This window comes from Colobus angolensis, unplaced genomic scaffold, assembly GCF_000951035.1.
Source record: "Colobus angolensis palliatus isolate OR3802 unplaced genomic scaffold, Cang.pa_1.0 Scaffold131, whole genome shotgun sequence".
Taxonomy (NCBI): Eukaryota; Metazoa; Chordata; class Mammalia; order Primates; family Cercopithecidae; genus Colobus; species Colobus angolensis.
Window position 1 is genome coordinate 2,287,180 of NW_012114364.1, and position 19,066 is coordinate 2,306,245.

At 37.0% G+C, this 19,066-nt stretch overlaps 1 protein-coding gene across 1 annotated transcript in view; it reads right to left on the minus strand.

Annotated features, from left to right (window-relative positions):
* Positions 1–19,066, minus strand: part of FAR2 (fatty acyl CoA reductase 2) — a 195,935-nt gene that overhangs the window by 37,931 nt on the left and 138,938 nt on the right. The window contains exon 3 of the mRNA XM_011934101.1: positions 2,042–2,217. Coding sequence (XP_011789491.1) covers positions 2,042–2,217 — 176 coding nt within the window. The remainder of the gene's footprint in view (positions 1–2,041; positions 2,218–19,066) is intronic.

Sequence of the window (19,066 nt, forward strand, 5' to 3'; positions counted from 1 at the left end):
AGCAAGACCCTGTCTCAAAAAAAAAAAAAAAAAAAAATAGTGCTGTGAGTATACTTGCTCTAATATAATAAAAATTACAGCAATTAAAATGATACAGTACTGGCAGTGAAAGCCTGATTTAATGTAGCAAAATAGTTTAAAAACTGAAATTTAGTTTCAGAGCTTTATATCAGATAAAGAGTAAAAATATTTAACAAATATTGTTTAAAAGTAACCATATAGCACACACAAAAAAATAAAGCTGCTTTACTTTCACATCTGCATCACTCTTCTTACAGAATTTTCCTGTACTCCTCTTTCTAGGTAAATACTTTATAAATGGATCAAATATCTAAATGTGAAAATGAAACCATAAAAATACTAGGGGAAATTATAAATAACTGCATAAATAATAGACTTGAAAGACATTTGATAAATTGTTAAAATAGTTTGAGCCTTATAAAAGATGAAGAGTTTAACGGCCGGGCGCAGTGGCTCACGCCTGTAATACCAGCACTTCAGAGGCCAAAGCGGGTGGATTACCTGAGGTCAGGAGTTCGAGACCAGCCTGGCCAACATGATGAAACCCCGTCTCTACTAAAAATACAAAAGTATTAGCCAGGCGTGGTGGCGGGCACCCATAATCCCAACTACTCAGGAGGCTGAGGCAGCGGAGGTTGTAGTGAGCCAAGATCCTGCCATTGCACTCCAACCTAGGCAACAAGAGCGAAACTCTGTCTCAAAAGAAAAAAAAAAAAAAAAAAAAAGACTATGCTGAAACTTTCAAGAAGTCTTAATATTAATAAGAAAAAATGTTTCAATAGAAAAATAGATGGGCCGGGCGCAGTGGCTCAGGGCTGGGCGCGGTGGCTCACGCCTGTAATCCCGGCACTTTGGGAGTCCGAGGCTGGCGGATCGCGAGGTCAGGAGATCGAGACCATCCTGGCTACCATGGTGAAACACTGTCTCTACTAAAAATGCAAAAAATTAGCTGGGCGTGGTGGCGGGCACCTGTAGTCCCAGCTATGCAGGAGGCTGAGGTAGGAGAATGGCGTGAACCCGGGAGGTGGAGCTTGCAGTGAACTTAGATCGCGCCACTGCACTTCAGCCTGGGTGACAGAGCAAGACTCGGTCTTAGAAAAAAAAAAAAAAAAAGATAAGAAAAGAAAAATAGGCAAAGAAAGCAAAGAGCATGAATAGGCATTTCACAAAGAACAAAATGCCTATAAGCATTTAAATATCATTAGCGTTTGTAATCATCAAAGAAATACAAATCAGAACATGTGCTACCGTTTCCATTATCCTATTAGCAACATTAAGGGGCGACAGAGCGAGACTCTGCCTCAAAACAAAACAAAACAAAACAAAACAAAACAAAATAATAATTTTAAAATTATAGTGTTATTTTGTGACTGTAAAAATGAGCATTCATGTGCACAGAGACAGTGTAAGCAGACACCACATTTTTGGAGAGCAATTTAGCATTATGTGTGAAAATGCAAACTGTTCATAACCTGAGTACATCTGTTATGTATCTGATCATTGTATTTCTAGGAATTTATCTCAAGAAGAGCACACAAAGGGGTGAAAAATATACATGCACACAGATGTTCACTGCAGTGTTGTTTATAATAGTGAAAAATTAAAACAATCCAAATGTCCGCCGACATAGAACTAGTTTAATATATTATACATATGTGCAATGGAGTGTCATGTAATCATTACAAATTATAATAGAATATTTATTGACAGTGGTAGATATCAAAAAATAGAACTGAGCATGTTGCAAAATATCATCCTCGCTAGGATGCCATTTTCTTCCAGTAAAATTGAACATACACTTATGTAATCATAGATACATAAAGAAAAATTGGAGTGAATGTTCTCCACAGTAGTAAATGGTTGTTTCTAGATGGTGGGATTTTGGAGGAGTTTTGTTTCTTTGTATGTTTTTTGTTGTTGTTGAGAGAGTATTTCTTTTTTTTTTTTCTTTACAGAAACTATGAAGAAATTTACATGCACACAAATGTATACAAGCCATGAGAGGGAAATGGGAATGTACCTGAGAGTGTCATCAAAGCGTACAGTGGCTGCACAGTGAAAGATTACGTTTGTACAGGAGAGAAGCTCCTGCATGTCTTCTTTGCTGATGGCAAAGTCATTCTGACTGAGATCTGCATAAATAGCTCTGATCTTCTCATGCACATTTGGACAAACTTCTTTGACTTTCTCAAATAGCTGAAACATAAATATAGATTAATATACAAAAAATAGCATCATCTTTATCACATTGTTCTTGTTTACAACAACCTGTTTAATTATACTCAAAAACTGGTTTTAGTTGTAATAATATTACTTAAAGAAGACATCTGGCTGGGTGTGGTGGCTCATGCCTGTAATCTCAACATTTTGGGAAGCCAAAGTAGGAAGATCACTTGAGCCCAGGAGTTTGACACCAGCCTGGGCAACATAGTAAAAACCTGTTTCTACCAAAAATACAAAAAATTAGTCAGGCATGGTGATGTGTGCCTGTAGTCCCAGCTACTTGGGAGGCTGAGGTGGGAGGATCCCTTGATCCCAAGTGGTCGAGGCTGCAGTGAGCCTTGATTGCAACACTGCATTCCAGTCTGGGTGACAGAGCAAGACCCTGTCTCAAAAAAAAAAAAAAAAAAATTTACTTAAGAACCATCTGCTTTATTTCATACAATTCAGCCAGTTTAGTGTAATTCCTGCTACATTTCATGTGAGAAACGTTTGAAAAATCAGTTCCAATAATCAGAAAGGTGCACATTTTGAACTTTTCCTGCAGGGTGAAAAAGTGAGAGTAAGTCATCCACATCCTGCCTTTATACTCTTTTCTCCTTTAAGCCAGCTTTATATTTACATATGGTAATAGTTTCCATTTTTGACTGAGAATAAGTGTTTCCGGTAAAAAATTACCAGTCTCTACAAAGCCTTTACAAATTACAAGCAAAATTACCAACAGATTGGTTAACTGAACCAAATTAACAAAATATCTTAGCAGCACAAACATAATTAGAAAATAACAAATAACAAATGAAGCAAATTTGTAATAGGTGAAACATATAAAAATGTTATGTAATCTCATTCTAATATAAATGGCAATTATTGTCTAGTAAGTACATGAGCTCATGTATTTTTTATGGGATATTAATTGATTTTTAAAATATTCTAATTTATTCATAATGGAAAAAAGGAAGAGCACTGGCCATTTTAGCTCTAGTTACACTTATTCAGATAGAATAGATTCAGTACTTTCCCCTCCACACAGAAATTCTTAGATTAAATTGGCATTTCCCATATTCTCAAGAAATATGATTTTAATAAAATGATCTTGGTTCCAACCTATTTTGATTAAATGAAATTTTACTTAGTGTTGGTGTGGCATATTAACAGTGAGAAAACAAAAAGTAAAGCTAAATGTTTAGAAAATTTAAGAGCAGAGAAAATTAGCCTGTGGTTTTAATCATAATATAGTAAAAGAGACAGTCCTCTTCTCTCCCTTAACCCCCAAACAGTATTTTTACCTATTCCTTGATCCTTAGTCACAGGATTAAGAGAGATCTATCCATTAGAGATGTACCCCAGGCTGTTTTTATTGGGTAATAAAAAGTTGATCTCAGGTAGTCAGAGAAACCATGTCTCATTTGTATCAGACAAGAGCATGTTCAGAAGCCATTCTGAGGATTTAATGAAGATGTCTAGAAAAGGGATGAAATCCACATATTGATCTGTCACGTTAACATACTTCAATTTTGTCTACCATTTTTCTGCACTGTAGGGGCAGCCTTTTCAGTGGTGTGTTACTGCAATTCTGAAAATAATTTGTAAGTTAGGTCAGTCCTCAGTGCTTTTGACATCTGGGATTGATAAGGTTGCTAAAGTGTCCTGGGCACATTCTCAACAAAGAGGTCATTCTGACTCTTTCAGAAAGATCTTTAATAGTTTTTCTAATATTAATCCATCATAAACATGCTAAATGTTTTTTTCTAGAGTCAGATGTTTTCCCTCTTGATAGTTAACGTTAATTGTACAACAAACATGTTGAATAGTTTTGGATAAGCTTATCTAAAATTTGTATAATTTTCTCTTTTTTGATAACTAATTTGGAGAAGACTCTTTTTGAGTCTACATGATATATTTTATGTATTCTACATGATACTCACTGGAAATTTACTTAGGGTTCTGTGGATTCTTTCACTTTGGCCTGTGAAGACTTCTGACTACCGGAGAGCAAGAAGTAGGAGATGGTTTCAGCATCCACCCTTCTCACAATGGAGTTCCTTACATATGATGTAAGTTTTCATATTTAGATTTTCTTTTGTCTTTGGTTTTCATGACTTTAAAAGACAGAATATACTGCTATTCCATATTATACTTTCAGACAACCTGTGCAATGTTGAACAGCAACAAGATCTCATATTTGCATTGCTTTTCATGAGATCATTACAATTTTAGGAAATAATGTTCCAATCTGTGTTGTATCTATTGAATTGTATTTTCAATAAAGAATGCATATCTGAATGAACATAGTACAGTTTTTTAAAAGTCTGAGTTTTCTGATTTAGATAGTAGTTGATAATGTTTCATTGAAATAAATCAGTGAATTGGCTGCATCAATTCAAACCACAGTGCTAAATGAGGATTCCGTTTTACTACATTAGCCTTGCTTAATAATAGGACTTGCCCTGTCAGGAATCTCACCATACCGCTATAGCTCCTGAAATAATACTCTTTAATAGTGCCACATCCTGAATAGAGTGACAGAGACGGCAGCCAACTGCAATCCAACAGGTCAGTGGTTTTGGTCTTTTCATAATGCTATCCACAAAGTGAACTGCATTGGAATCACTAGTAGCATAATTAAAATGTATATTCCTGGGTCCTATCCCATACCCACTAAATAAGAAATTACTAGGGCACACCCAGGAATCTATATTTCATGCCAAGTCCCCCAACTGATTTTAATACATACAAATGACGAGAATTTCTCCATTTAGAGTGCTAACACGGACAACAGCAGATGAATGACTGCATATGACTCATTTTCCTTTATAACTGCCCAGAGCAATCTTCACATCAGTAGCTTGCGAACTGTAGGCATGAAGAATCAAGGAATCTGGTTAAACATTATTTCTTTATTCCATCCTCAGAGATCCTGGCTCAGTAGTTTTGTGTGTAACTCAGTAAACTGTATTTCTTAACCACCTCCACAGGTGGCTCTGATGGTCCAGGTACCATAATTGGGAAACACTGACTCTGAAAAATTCATGTCTGTTCTTAAATTCAGGACTTATATTTCCCCCTCTAGCTTGTAAACTCCTTGATTCTTTTTTTCTTTTGTAGGGAAACTCTAATTTTTTAAAAATTGTTGTGGGTACATAGTAGGTATATATATATATATTGGGGTACATGAGATGTTTTTGTACAGGTACACAATATGAAATAAGCACATCATGGAGAAGCGGGTATCTATCCCTTCAAGCATTTATCTTTGAATTACAAGCAATCCAATTATACTCTTTACATTATTTTAAAATGTACCATTATTATTGACTATAGTCACCCGATTGTGCTATCAAATAGTAGGTCTTATTAATTCTTCTATTTTTTGTCACCCTTTACCATTCTCATCTCTCCCCTCCCACTTGCCTTCCCAGCCTCTGGTAATCATCCTTCTACTTTTTATGTCCATGATTTCAATTGTTTTAATTTTTGTATCTGACAAATAAGTGAAAACATGCGATGTTTGTCTTTCTGTGCCTGGTTCATTTCACTTAGCCTAATGACCTCCAGTTCCATCATTCTTTTTGATAGCTGAGTAATACGCCATTGTGTATATGTACCACATTTTCTTTATCCATTCATCTGTTGATGGACACTTAGGTGGCTTCCAAATCTTAGCTATTGTGAGCAGTACTGCAACAAACATGGGAGTGCAGATATCTCTTTGATATACTGATTGCCTTTCTTTTGGGTATATACCTTGCAGTGGGACTGCTGGATTATACAGTGTTTCTTTTTTTTTGTTTTTTGTTTTTTTTCAGAGTCTCACTCTGTCACTCAGGCTGGAGGGCAGTAGCACGATCTTGGTTCACTCCAACCTTCACCTCCCAAGTTCAAGTAATTCTCTTGCCTCAGCCTCCTGAGTAGCTGGGATTACAAGCATGTGCCAACATGCCTGGCTAATTTGTGTATTTTTAGTAGAGACAGGATTTTGCTACATTGGCCAGGCTGATCTTGAACTCCTGACCTCCAGTGATCCACCCAGCTCGGCCTCCCAAAGTGCTGGGATTACAGGAGTGAGCCATGGCACCTGGCCCATATGGTATTTCTACTGTTTTTTGAGGAACATGCAAACTGTTCTCCATAGTGGTTGTTCTAATTTACATTCCCACCAACAGCATATGAGGGTTCCTTTTTCTCCACATCATTGACAGCATTTGTTATCTTTTGGATATAGGCCATTTTAACTGGGGTGAAATAATATTTCATTGTAGTTTTGATTTGCATGTCTCTGATGATCAGTGATGTTGAGCACCTGTTTATATGCCTGTTTGTCATTTGTATGTCTTCTTTTGAGATATGGTTATTCAAATATTTTGCTCATTTTTTCATCAGATTTTTATACTTTTTACTATATAGTTGTTTGAGCTCCTTATATATTCTGGTTATTAATCCTTTATCAGATAGGTTGTTTGCAAATATTTCCCCATTCTGTGCCTTGTCTCTTCACTTTTTAAATTGTATCCTCTGCTGTGTAGCAGCTTTTTAACTTGATGTGATCCCATTTGTCCATTCTTGCTTTGGTAGCCTGTGCTTGTGGGGTATTGCTCAATAAATTTTTGCCCAGACCAATGTCCTGGAGATTTTCCTAAATGTTTTCTTGTGGTAGTTTCATAGTTTGAAGTCTTAGATTTAAGTCTTTAATCCACTTTGATTTGATTTTTGTATGTCATAAATCAAATGACATGGTGGGAGATAGGGGTCTAGTTTCATTCTGCTGTATATGGATACCCAGTTTTCCCAACACCATTTACTGATGAGGCTGTCTTTACACCAGTATATGTTCTTGGCACCTTTGTCAAAAGAGTTCACTGTAGGAGTGTGGATTTGTTTCTGAGTTCTCTATTCTGTTCTATTGGTCTCTGTGACTGTTTTTATGCCAGTAGCACATTATTTTGGTTACCATAGCTTTGTAGTATAATTTGAAGTCAAGTAATGTGATTCTTCCAGTTTTATTCTTTTTTGCTCAGGTTAGCTTTGGCTATTCTCAGTCTTTTGTGGTTCCATATAAATTTTAGGATTTTTTTTTCTATTTTTATGAATAATGTTATTGATATTTTGATAAGGATTACATTGAATCTGTATATTGCTTTGAGTGGTAGTATGGACATTTTAACAATATTGATTCTTCTAATCCATGAACATGGAATACTTTTCTAGTTTTTGGTGTCCTCTTCAATTTCATTCATCAGTGTTTTATAGTTTTCATTATAGAGATCTTTCACTTCTCTGGTCAAGTTAATTCCTAAGTATTTAATTTTATGTGTGGCTATTTTAAAGGGTATTACTTTTTTAAAAAATTTCTTTATAAACTCCTTGATTCTTATTCATCTCTTTATGCTTGACAGTATGCCATTCATTGAAAAGACTCAAATTTTGCTTATTGAATTAAAATTAATTCCTGTAAGATCAGTAACAGAACCGTTACTACAGTAGAATGGAAGCCTGATTCCTGAAGTTTGTATGACTGTGACGAGAGATAGCAGATAGCGACTCCTCAATGAGGACACAAAGTGTGTCCTGAGTCCTCTGTATTAACTGCCAATGGGAGTTTGAAGTAATGTGATTTCTCCAGTTTTTATAGCAGACCCCCTATTTTTATAATAATGACAAGACTGAAGGGACAAGATGAAATGGTGCAAATGGATCCTGGATAAGCACCAGCTCTTCTAAAAAAAATTTTTTTTGGTGTGTTTGTTGCTAATGTGAGATATTAAAGTAAGAAAAATAGATAAAATCAAAATGAGTAAAGAAAAAACATAGTGTCAGAAATTTCATTGAAAGCCCACCAATAAAGAACAATACAATTATTTTAAATTCTAAGAGCTTATCCTGTTTCTTCTCATTGCATAAACTCATATTCTCTACTTGATGGCACAAGACTGAGAGGTAGATAGTTGAAAAGCTGCTCACCATTATCAAAACTCAAGCAGAGGGATTGCTGTTTATCCATTTGAGGAAACCTTGTTCTTTACAAGAGTAGGACACATTTCTGTGGTCACTGAAAGATACAGCTGAAAGGTGATCTAAGCATTTCAAACTGGAAACTTTGGGAGTGTTTCATTGATTTAACATTACACAGGCAAGTATTTCTCTCCTTAATTTGTTTTTAAATATGAGATACTATTCTAATTATATGAATAGTTACTTGTAGCCCAGAGGCAAGAGAGAAACTGCAAACTCTAAGTAAGAAAATTCAGCTGAAAGAGAAAACCAGAAAAAAAAAATTTCTCTGGTTTAAATAAACTCCTTGGATATGACTTCTGTAGTCAGACACCAAGACTGCATTTTTAATAGAAGTAGGAATTGGGATGGGGGCATTAAATTTATATAATGCTTTTGAAGCAATTCAGAGGCCTTTAACATGGTCTCTCACAATCAACTAGTTAGCCACATGACCTCATTTTGGAAGTATCCACAGGAGATTTGACCTCTACTTCCCAGGGCTCACTGAAGGAAATCAAATATTTTCTAATCATGAGAATCTTTGATCTTTATTCATTTTACTGTCTTTCTCTTCAAAAATAACTATATTATTTAGTCCCAATAACCCACCAAGATTTGCTTAATATTTTTTTGGAAAATAAATGAGTAAGTTTGCTTAAACTAAGGGGCAATCTCTATGGAATATTTGGTGTCCCAAGGTGAAAGAGACACTAACATTTTTAAGAGAATTTTTACAGAGCTGAGTAAAAACAAATCAATGAATTCTGCAAATTAGTTCTAAGTTGAAAGCAATTAAACACAAGTACCTTAATTTAAGCAAAAACCATTATATCCAATGTACAGATTAATAAAAATTCACAAAATGTTAAAATTGTTGCTAGTTCACTAGTAACTGTCATAAGATGTGAAGGATTAATCCAGAAGTTTCTAATGCTTTAGCAAGGACATTTCTATAACTCCATAAGGCAGCATGGTGTAGTAGTATGGCTGTTAGGATTGCCCAGGAAGTTGCTCAAACAAACCAACCTATGTCCCGACCCTGAAGATTCTCATTCAACAGTTATTACTCCAAGCTTGGGCATCTATCTTTTCTTTGAAATGCTCTCCAGTAATTCTGATATACTCTGAAGTTGAGAACCACTGGTGTATTGGAAAGAACTCAGACCCTTGGGAGTTACGAAGGACTGTATTTGAATTCTGATTCTGCCATTGATTTGCTATGTGACTGGGGCAAATTACTTACCTCTCTGCGTCATCGTGTTTTTGCATATTTATCTAAAATGTCAACCACCTGACTATCGTGTTCTGTGATCTTAGAGAACTAAGCATATATTATGCTGTTCTTAAAGACAATTTTGCATTTAACAAAATTTTAGTTCACTTTACATAATATTCTATAATAAATGCTAAAGGCAACACAGTGTTTGATTCATCATCTTGTTATGCTTCCCCCCCCCCCCACCAAAGGTCAATTTCACAATTCTTTGAGAATTCTTTCTTGCATCTGGACAGGAAAAGAGCTAGGGTGGCTAGGAAGATGGAGACCAAACTTAAGATTATTTCTACTCAACAACTGAATTGGTGGCATCTCTGCATTATCCATGCTGGAGGATGGAAAAAACGCTGATACTAACTCAGAAGTGGCAAGCAATAGTTTCACTTTCCTTATGATATTGTCATCGAGGAAGAAATTTCCTAGGGGAGGCAATGCAGTACAGGAGGGAAACTATGAATTTAGAGATTAGAGACCTGCATTCCAATTTTGCTGTATCACTTGGCACAAATTATATAACCTTGGATAGATGACAACCATAGTGAATTAATATCTCATCTGTGCTGTAGGAACAGGCATACTGCAGAGATTTCTGAGGATTTGTGTAATGAAAGTCAGATGTTTGTGTTAGTGCCTACCATTTTGTAGGTCCCTAATAATAGGAAAATCCCCTTTCCACTTCCACAGCAATATTCCATTTCCAAAAACTGCTGATCAGAAAGCTGTGTTTTTTTGTTTGTCTGTTGTGTGTGTGTGTGTGTGTGTGTGTGTGTGTTGGGTCATGCCAACATTTCTGATTCTATCCTGTGATCCAGATGCTTCTAAAAACAGAATGTATGCCAAAATCATGTTGAACCTCATGGCTTGGTAACTTTTTGATCTCGGCTCACTCCAACCTCCGCCTCCCAGGTTCAAGTGATTCTCCTGCCTCAGCCTCCCCAGTAGCTGGGGCTACAGGTGCATGCCACCACACCTAGCTAATTTTTGTATTTTTGGTAGAGACAGAGTTTCACCATGTTGGCCAGGAGGGTCTTGATCTGCTGACCTTGTGATCCGCCCACCTCAGCCTCCCAAAGTGCTGGGATTACAGGTGTGAACCACCAAGCCTGGCTAATTTGAAGCTTTTAAGAAAAAGACTTGATATGATTGGAGGAGATTTTTTTCCTTCCTTCCTCCCTTCTTCTCTTCCTTCTTGAAAGTAAATGGGCCGGGCGCGGTGGCTCAAGCCTGTAATCCCAGCACTTTGGGAGGCCGAGACGGGCGGATCACGAGGTCAGGAGATCGAGACCATCCTGGCTAACACGGTGAAACCCTGTCTCTACTAAAATAACAAAAAACTAGCCAGGCGAGGTGGCGGGCGCCTGTAGTCCCAGCTACTGGGGAGGCTGAGGCAGGAAAATGGCGTAAACCCGGGAGGCGGAGCTTGCAGTGAGCTGAGATTCGGCCACTGCACTCCAGCCTGGGCGACAGAGGGAGACTCCATCTCAAAAGAAAAAAAAAAAAAAAAAGAAAGTAAATGGCCTGCAGGGGAGAGGTTGAATATCCTTTAGCTGATCTGACTTGAGTAACAGGAAAACTGGAAACTACTTACACTAGAGGCCTCTTGCATTTTGTGGGATAGTTTCGTAGTTCTTAGGGGGAAAACAAATGAACAAACAAACAAAAACAGTAATGGAACACAACTGGCTTTGGAAGTTTAACTGCAAGTATTTCCAATTTTGGCAGTTTTAATGCAAATGTTTCCAATTGCCTTTGCCTTATATAGAGATTTAACAGAATCATTAATGTCAATCAGAAATTCATTTTTGGAAGTTGAGAACAAGCAGGTTTTATACAGTGAAGCCTGGGGCAAGCATGAACACATTTTTTTTTTTTCCCTACAAAAGAGTCTGGAAATTAACAAGAAACTTATAAAATAAAATTAACACTTCTACTGTGTGCTGCTTTAATTATTGGGCTTTTCTTTGCAGATGTTTCCTAATTCAAAGTTTGTAGTTTTGTTGTTTTCTTAGTTCAAAGTTAATTTGTTTACCTCTTAAAGATTAATTTATCTAAGCCTTCTAGGAACTGCCACACAGTGATAGTCTCAAAAGGATTCAATAAACTAGTTCATAAAATGTCCCTATCTTCTATTGTCTTAAATCTAATCATGTTCTGTGAACTGTAGACCCAGTGTGTAACCCTGCGTGATTTATCACCCAGAGTTCTCTACTGTATTTCAAAGTTGGTTTATCTCAGTGGCAACTGAGGGTTTATTGAGTAATTCACATTTTTCCAGAGAAACTGGTTTGAAGGATCCAGTGCAACCTGCCAAGCTCTGTCTTTCTTTATAAACCCACTTACTGGTGATATCATTCAGGATAATCCCTCTCTAAAAACCTTGAATTTTGTCTGGTCTTCTCGGATGAGGAATTCTGAACTTGGTACAATCTCATTCTAACTCTTCTCTAATATACTAAGTACTCGTACTATATACTTTACTATAACTTAACAGGAAAAGGTTGACCATTTTTGGTATTATCTCAATGATACGTTTTTCAGTGTCTGAGCTTGCACTCATTCTTAAGTAGCTACATCAATTTTAATAGTTTCTACTACTTCGGGTTTTATTCCCTTGGTATAGATACTGTCGTTTTAATGTTTTCTTAAGGAATTATTCAGAGTAGATTATTAGCAACTTAAGATCCTAAACAGATATACATGGGACATGGTTGTTGTAAAAAGAAACATATTGATAAGACAGTAGGAAACTCAAAATGCTTTCAACGTTTCTTTCAACTTTACTACTGAATTATTTATTTGCAACTCATTCTCTGGTATAGTGGGGAAAAGTCATCCATGATTTTTTAAGCCAAGATATATTTAAGACAACAATAAAGCTAAAATTCCAATTTCACTATCTACATTTGCTTTTCACACAATGAAAAGCTGATTGGTTCATAATTACATGAGCATATTTTCCATAAGTAAGAGATGAAACAGTAGCTTGGAGACCCTTGGTCTGTGGTGAGCATGTTCACATTTCAACACATGAAATTTGGTGTGTGAAATTTCCCTAGCAGCTCCTCAGATTGTATGAAAAACTAGAAAATAATTTTTTAAAAAGCAAAAGCAATGTTAAATACTTAAAAATCACATTTCTAATAAAAATAAGTCAAACTATTTAATTTTGATAAATAATTTCAAAACTAAAAATGAACTGAACTTATACCCGATGACATAATTTTGTAAATTCATGATTGATTTCTGCCTCATTCTGATTTATTTGCTACTTTACAAGATAGGTGTTTCTTTTCTTCCACTGTAAAAGTATAATGTGTTCATTGTATTTGGAAAACGTGTAAGATAGAAGATTATGGTTCTTATTTTTTCACTATTATAGAGGGTAATTTTTCTTCACTGTAGAAGTAGCATAATCACAATTCTCATTTGAAAATTTGAAAATGCAAAAAAAAGTAATCCAAGATCACATCAACATTTAGGGCTAATAGTGGAGATTATACTGAACATAGTTTTTCATCTGTTTTCGCACCAATATATTACAAGCCTTTTCGTGTCATTTACTGTTTTATAAAACATGATTTTTAATGCCTGAATACTTGTCTAACACTTGTATGTATTGTTATTTATTTAGTCATTCCTCTATTGTGGAACATTGAAATTGGATCCAAGTTTACTATAATACTGTAATAAAAATATACATTATTTGTGGTGTCTCTGGTTGTTTTCTTAGAGTGACACCTTAATTATCTTTGTGAGAAAGTCCTCAAGAATCTTGCCATTAATTCATATACTTTCCCCCCATTGATATGTCCCTTTAAGTGCTCTGAAAATAAGAAACTTAGTAATAAGAAAGAAAATTAATCTTCTCTTCCGATTCTTCAGTTCTAGTTCTCTGTGGCCAATGGATTTTTTTAAAATCCCTTTGTCCACAGCATCTCCCATTTAATTGTTTCTTTCTGACAGCAGGGAAACTGGTAGTCAGATGTGACGGCTATACATACCATAAAAGGAAAAGAATGAAGCAGATGTCTGCAATTTGATACATAGAACAGATGTCCATTTGGTCATATTTCCTGGGGGATATAGCAGTAATCCAAGGCAAACTGGTAACATTTTTAGTTACTATGTTTTAAAGAAAAATTTCCAAGTTTCACATAGCTGACATGGTTTATTTACCTTCAGGAACACTGTAGTACTTGCAGTGAGTTAGAATTCATTCATTATTGTGTGTGACTGGAGAGATGTATTGCTTAAAAGCTATATCAGGCCCTACTTAGGAATAAGTTACAAGTGCATTTAAATCACTTTCTTTATGTCAAACTCGTTAAAGTTAAATGGCAACATCTAGAGGGGGTCTTGGTTAACATGAGATAAATATTTGCAGAATCTGATGCCTACTGGAAGAAACTCTGACCCAGACAGGAAAGTTCTTCAGAGTAAAAACCAAGAAGGGTAAGTGTAGCTATGCAGTAGAAGTAAGCCTTGGCCTGGACCCAGACAAGATCATTGCATAAGAAGTTGGTTTTAGAAGTAGAGTTGGCTGAAATTAAAGTCTCGAGTGACATGAAGACAGTGTTAAAATAAATCCAAACTCTTCTTTATTGCTTGACACTTTTCCAATCAGCATTGACTTCATTCCTGGTAGGCTGATGTAACATGCTGAGTTCTGCCTTATTTTATACTTCATTTGGCTAGAATTTGGGGGAGGGGGTAAAGGTGCAGTTTGATTATTTAAAATGTGCAGGCCACCTCCACCAACTTTCTAATATAGGGCTATTACTTAAGGGAACACACCCATAAAACTTTGATTTTCTAGTAATTCTGCTTTTGTGCATTCCTAATTTAAGACTCAGCGAGGGTGAAAGAGTTTTAGATTTGGCAAACACTGCACTATTTTCTCGAATTTTTTGGATTTGCTAAAACCAATAACAAATTTATTATCCAATTTTGTTTTCCCTTTAACTTTTTTTCCGTGTGTTGCTACTGTATCCTCCACATCTGGCTCAGTGCTTGACACTTAGTAGGCACTCAGCCAATACGTACTGAATGAACAAGTTTAATGCATTCCAGTGTTTTTTTAGTTGTTAAATGATATTGTGCCTAATGCATACTTCTTCCTCCTTTCACTTCTTCATTAATCCTTTTGTTCATGTATTTTACTTATGTCAAGCTGTCACATTGTGTGCATGAACCAAGGGATTAATTTTTTTTCCACAGCTCCAGAGTCAGCAAATGACTGACCTTAAACCTGAAACACCCATTGGTTTCCGCCTTTACTCTTGCAGAATGAGTTATGAAGCCAAAGACCACAAGAAGAGCACACTTCTTAACAGCCACTTCAGAGGTGAAAGCCAGGGAGTAAGAAATAAGGAAGAACCTTCCAGAGGATGGAGTCACCACAAATAATGATGGAAAAGAGAGTAGATTTCGAGGCTACTTAAGGAATTTCCCCATTCCCAGTGTAGGAAGCTTCTCAGTACTTGCTAATCAGGATTTTCTTATGGTTATACTCTAGGGACTGCTGCTTGCCAGCCTGTCTTCTCTTTTTTGAATAGAAGGTGTCTTTGTTTGATTTTATTTTTTCTTCAACTTCGCTGTTCTACAATGACAAGAGGTAGAACAGAAACATTTTCTATCTCAACATGGGAGGCAGAAAATTCGCCTTTTTATCCAAGAATACCAAACCAGAAGCTGAAATATCTGGATCTGATAGAGAGGATAGTCTATTCCCCCTTGGACTGTGGACTGGATGCAATAATGGTATGAGACCCTGAGGTAGGAATGAGTGTCTTCTATGTGTGAGAAAGACAGGAAAGCAGTTATTTGGCGACCTAAAAAGAAGGCCATGGCAGAACCTCATTAGTTGTTCAACAATCCTATTTTCCTTTTCTCTTGGCCACACAGCTATGCATTTTCCAGCCATCCTTGTAGTTAGATGCCCAGTCACAGTTCTGAGACTGGAATGTGGACAGATGTGATGGGCACTTCTGGGCCTGGGCCATAAAAACCTTCCACGTGATGTCCAGTGCCTCTTTACCCCATTGACAGTTGGATATTGTCATTCAGAGAGACCTCAGATGGTTTAGAAACCATGTGCAGAAGATGGCAACCTTCCCTCAGCATGGATCCTTATATGACCGTGGAGTGCAATGCCTTCTACCAATTCACCTACTGTGTTTGAGAATCAAATTTCATTTGCATTAAGCTACTGATTTGGGGGGTTTACCTCCTTCAGCACCTACATTAGTACACAACTCATGCAGAATGGAGAGTTAATGTGAACACATATGGCACAGACAGGTGAAACCTAGGACTTTAAGATTATGGATGAATTTCTGATTATACTTTCCTTTCCTTCAAAAGGTTTTTTCAAATTAAATGTTGTAATATAAATGTGAATTCTTAAATATCTTTCTTTTTTTTTTTTTTTTGAGACAGAGTCCCGTTCTGTCGCCCAGGCTGGAGTGCAGTGGCAGGATCTCGGCTCACGCAAGCTCCGCCTCCCGGGTTCACGCCATTCTCCTGCCTTAGCCTTCCGAGTAGCTGGGACTACAGGCGCCTGCCACCACGCCTGGCTAATTTCTTGTATTTTTAGTAGAGACGGGGCTTCACCGTGTTAGCCAGGATGGCCTTGATCTCCTGACCTTGTGATCCGCCCGCCTCGGCCTCCCAAAGTGCTGGGATTACAGGCATGAGCCACCGCGCCCGGCCGGAATTCTTAAATATCTTTCTAATGAAATGATGACTAACTATAGAAAAGAGAATGCAGGAACATATACATCCTTGATAAGAGTGTGAAACTGATGCAGGCAATCTAGAGGGTCTTGCCTAGGGATAATGAACAACAGAACATACCTAGGTAAAGGAATGAGAGGTTACTGATAAAAAGCTAACATTTAACCAGCAGTGGTGGCTCATGCCTGTAATCGTAGCACTTTGGGAGGCTGAGGCAGGCAGAGTGCCTGAGGTCAGGAGTTCGAGACAAGCCTGGCCAACATACTGAAACCCCATCTCTACTAGAAATACAAAATTAGCCAGGCATGGTGGTGGGCGCTTGTAATCCCAGCTACTTGGAAGGCTGAGGCAGGAGAATCGCTTGAACCCGGGAGGCAGAGGTCGCAGTGAGCTGAGATCATGCCACTGCACTCCAGCCTGGGTGCCTGGGTGACAGAGCTAGACTTCGTCTCAAAAAACAAACAAACAAACAAACAAAAAAACTAATATTTATATGGCACAATATAAAACATTATTTTATACTTAGGATCACATTCAATCTTTGCAAATCCCTGTGAAATAACTATTATTATCAGATCCAGTTTATGCATAACAAAAACAAGACTCATATAGGTTAGGTAACTAGGCCGTGGTCTCTCTACCAAGCTCTATCTTTCTGGTTGAGGAGAGAGTATCTAGAGCTTCAGTGTTCTTTTTACTGCCCTATGCTACCTCCCAGTACAGATATAACAACTAAACCAAAAAATAACTTGTAATTGAGGATTTAGACTTTTAGCAGCTTTAACCATCCAAAACATAGCTGTAAGACCAAGAAGAGAAAAACAGTTTACAAAAGCCCATATTTATTGCACCAAGAAAAAGCCAGGTCTGTGAAATATTGCTTAGAATTTGTATACTAAACTCAGCATAATGAATTAACAAATTCAGTGACTTCATTTTCTCCTAGATTACAATAAATGGAAGACTTAAAATGATGAGAAAAATAAACACAGAAAACTTCAGTTAACAGGGTAGAGGATGACCCATTGAAAGACTGGGCGTGGGAGGTAAAGGCAAGTCCTATGAGTGGTAGACAGTCTGAGGCAAATGCTCTCTCTTTTTGTTGTTTGATTCTAAATTTAGGACAACTGAAGAAAGGGCCTTGGCCTGGTCTGGATCAAGTTGATATGGAGCCCATGAGAAATGAAAGATGATTCATAAACATACCTAATTCATCCCAGGCAACAGCAGAGATGACCGTGAAAAATGAGCCACCTGAGAATTCTCAACCATTCTTGGGGAATGTCATTAATTACATTTTTATTAAAAGGCAGGAATACCCAAGCTGACATATGGGTTACAAAGGCAAAGTAGAATTTCCCTCTATGGATTTTGTTAATGTAAAATATAAATTAATAAGCTTTTACTAATATAAAACATACCCATCAATTCATCATCTTCAATTCAGAAAGAACTAAACTAGAGTTCGATGGTATCTTAAATCCAAAAAACCAAAATAAAAACCCAACCAGCAGCCATTTGCCAACTTCCTGAGTGCTTAGGACTCTCCATTTCTGGTCTAGCAAATGTCTTCCAGTTGCAATTTTAAACATTTTTTTCCCAGATCTTTCAAGAAACCTGTAATAGTATCAAGTGCAGCACACAAGGCTACCTTTCTGTAAGCAATCAGTCTCATCTACCCACCTTTACTTTATACAGTCTCCTAAATTCAACCCTAGAATAAAAAGTACTTTTCTTTTGTTGTTAAAAGTCCTTTCTCTAGTCAGGTGTGGTGGCTCATGCCTGTAATCCCAGCACTTCGGAAAGCTGAGACCAGAAGATTGCTTGAAACCAAGAGTTTGAGACCAGCCAGTACAATGTAGTGAGACCACCATGTCTAAATAAATAAATAAATAAAGCTGGGCATGGTGTCACATATTTGTGGTCCCATCTACTTGGGAGGCTGAGGTGGGTGAATCACGTGAGCTCAGGAGGTTGAGGCTGCAGTGAACAATGATCATGCAAGCCTTGGTGATAAGAGCCTTGGTGATAAGAGTGAGACCATGTCTCAGTAATTTAAAAAGTCTATCCTCTGCCTCAAAGGGACTTTGTTATTATAAAACTATTGAAAATGTGTAGAAACATATTTTATGTTTATTAAAACTATTGAAAATATGTATAAACCAGGTGTGGTGGCTCACACTTCTAATCCTAGCACTTTGGGAGGCTGAAGCAGGAGGATTGTTTGAGGCCACAAGTTTGAGACCAGCCTAAGCAACATAGTGAGATCCTGTCTGTACAAAAATTTGAAAATTAGCGAGCTTTGGCAGTGTGTGCCTGTATTTCCAGCTACTCAGGAAGTTAAGGCAAGAGAATCCTTTGAACCCAGGAGTTTGAGGTTACAGTGAGCTGATTGTGAACTGTACTCCAACCTGGGCAACAGAAAAAAAAAAGAAAAGAAAAAGAAAAAAGAAGAAAGGAAGAAGAAAATATGTACAAATGAATGTTTTAAATTGAAACAATTACTATAGCATCAAAATGCTCATTTGATGAGATGGAAATTTCTTCTTGTCTATCTATTTCTCATTTTGCAGCAAAGGCATGATTATATTTCTACAAATTTTTGCCTTATATAGTCAGATAGAAACATGCAAAGTAGGCAGAGCCTAGGCATCTACCTGAAAGAAATACCCTCCTGCATTTTCTTGAACATATTAACTCTTCCTGAGCTCCAGTGGGGCTATCTCTGGAGTCCTTTCCTGGACGCATAATTTTAAAGCGGGTGCCACTTGTTAGGGTGGCTTGTTCTTTTTCTTCACAGTACTTTTCAAAATACTTAAATAT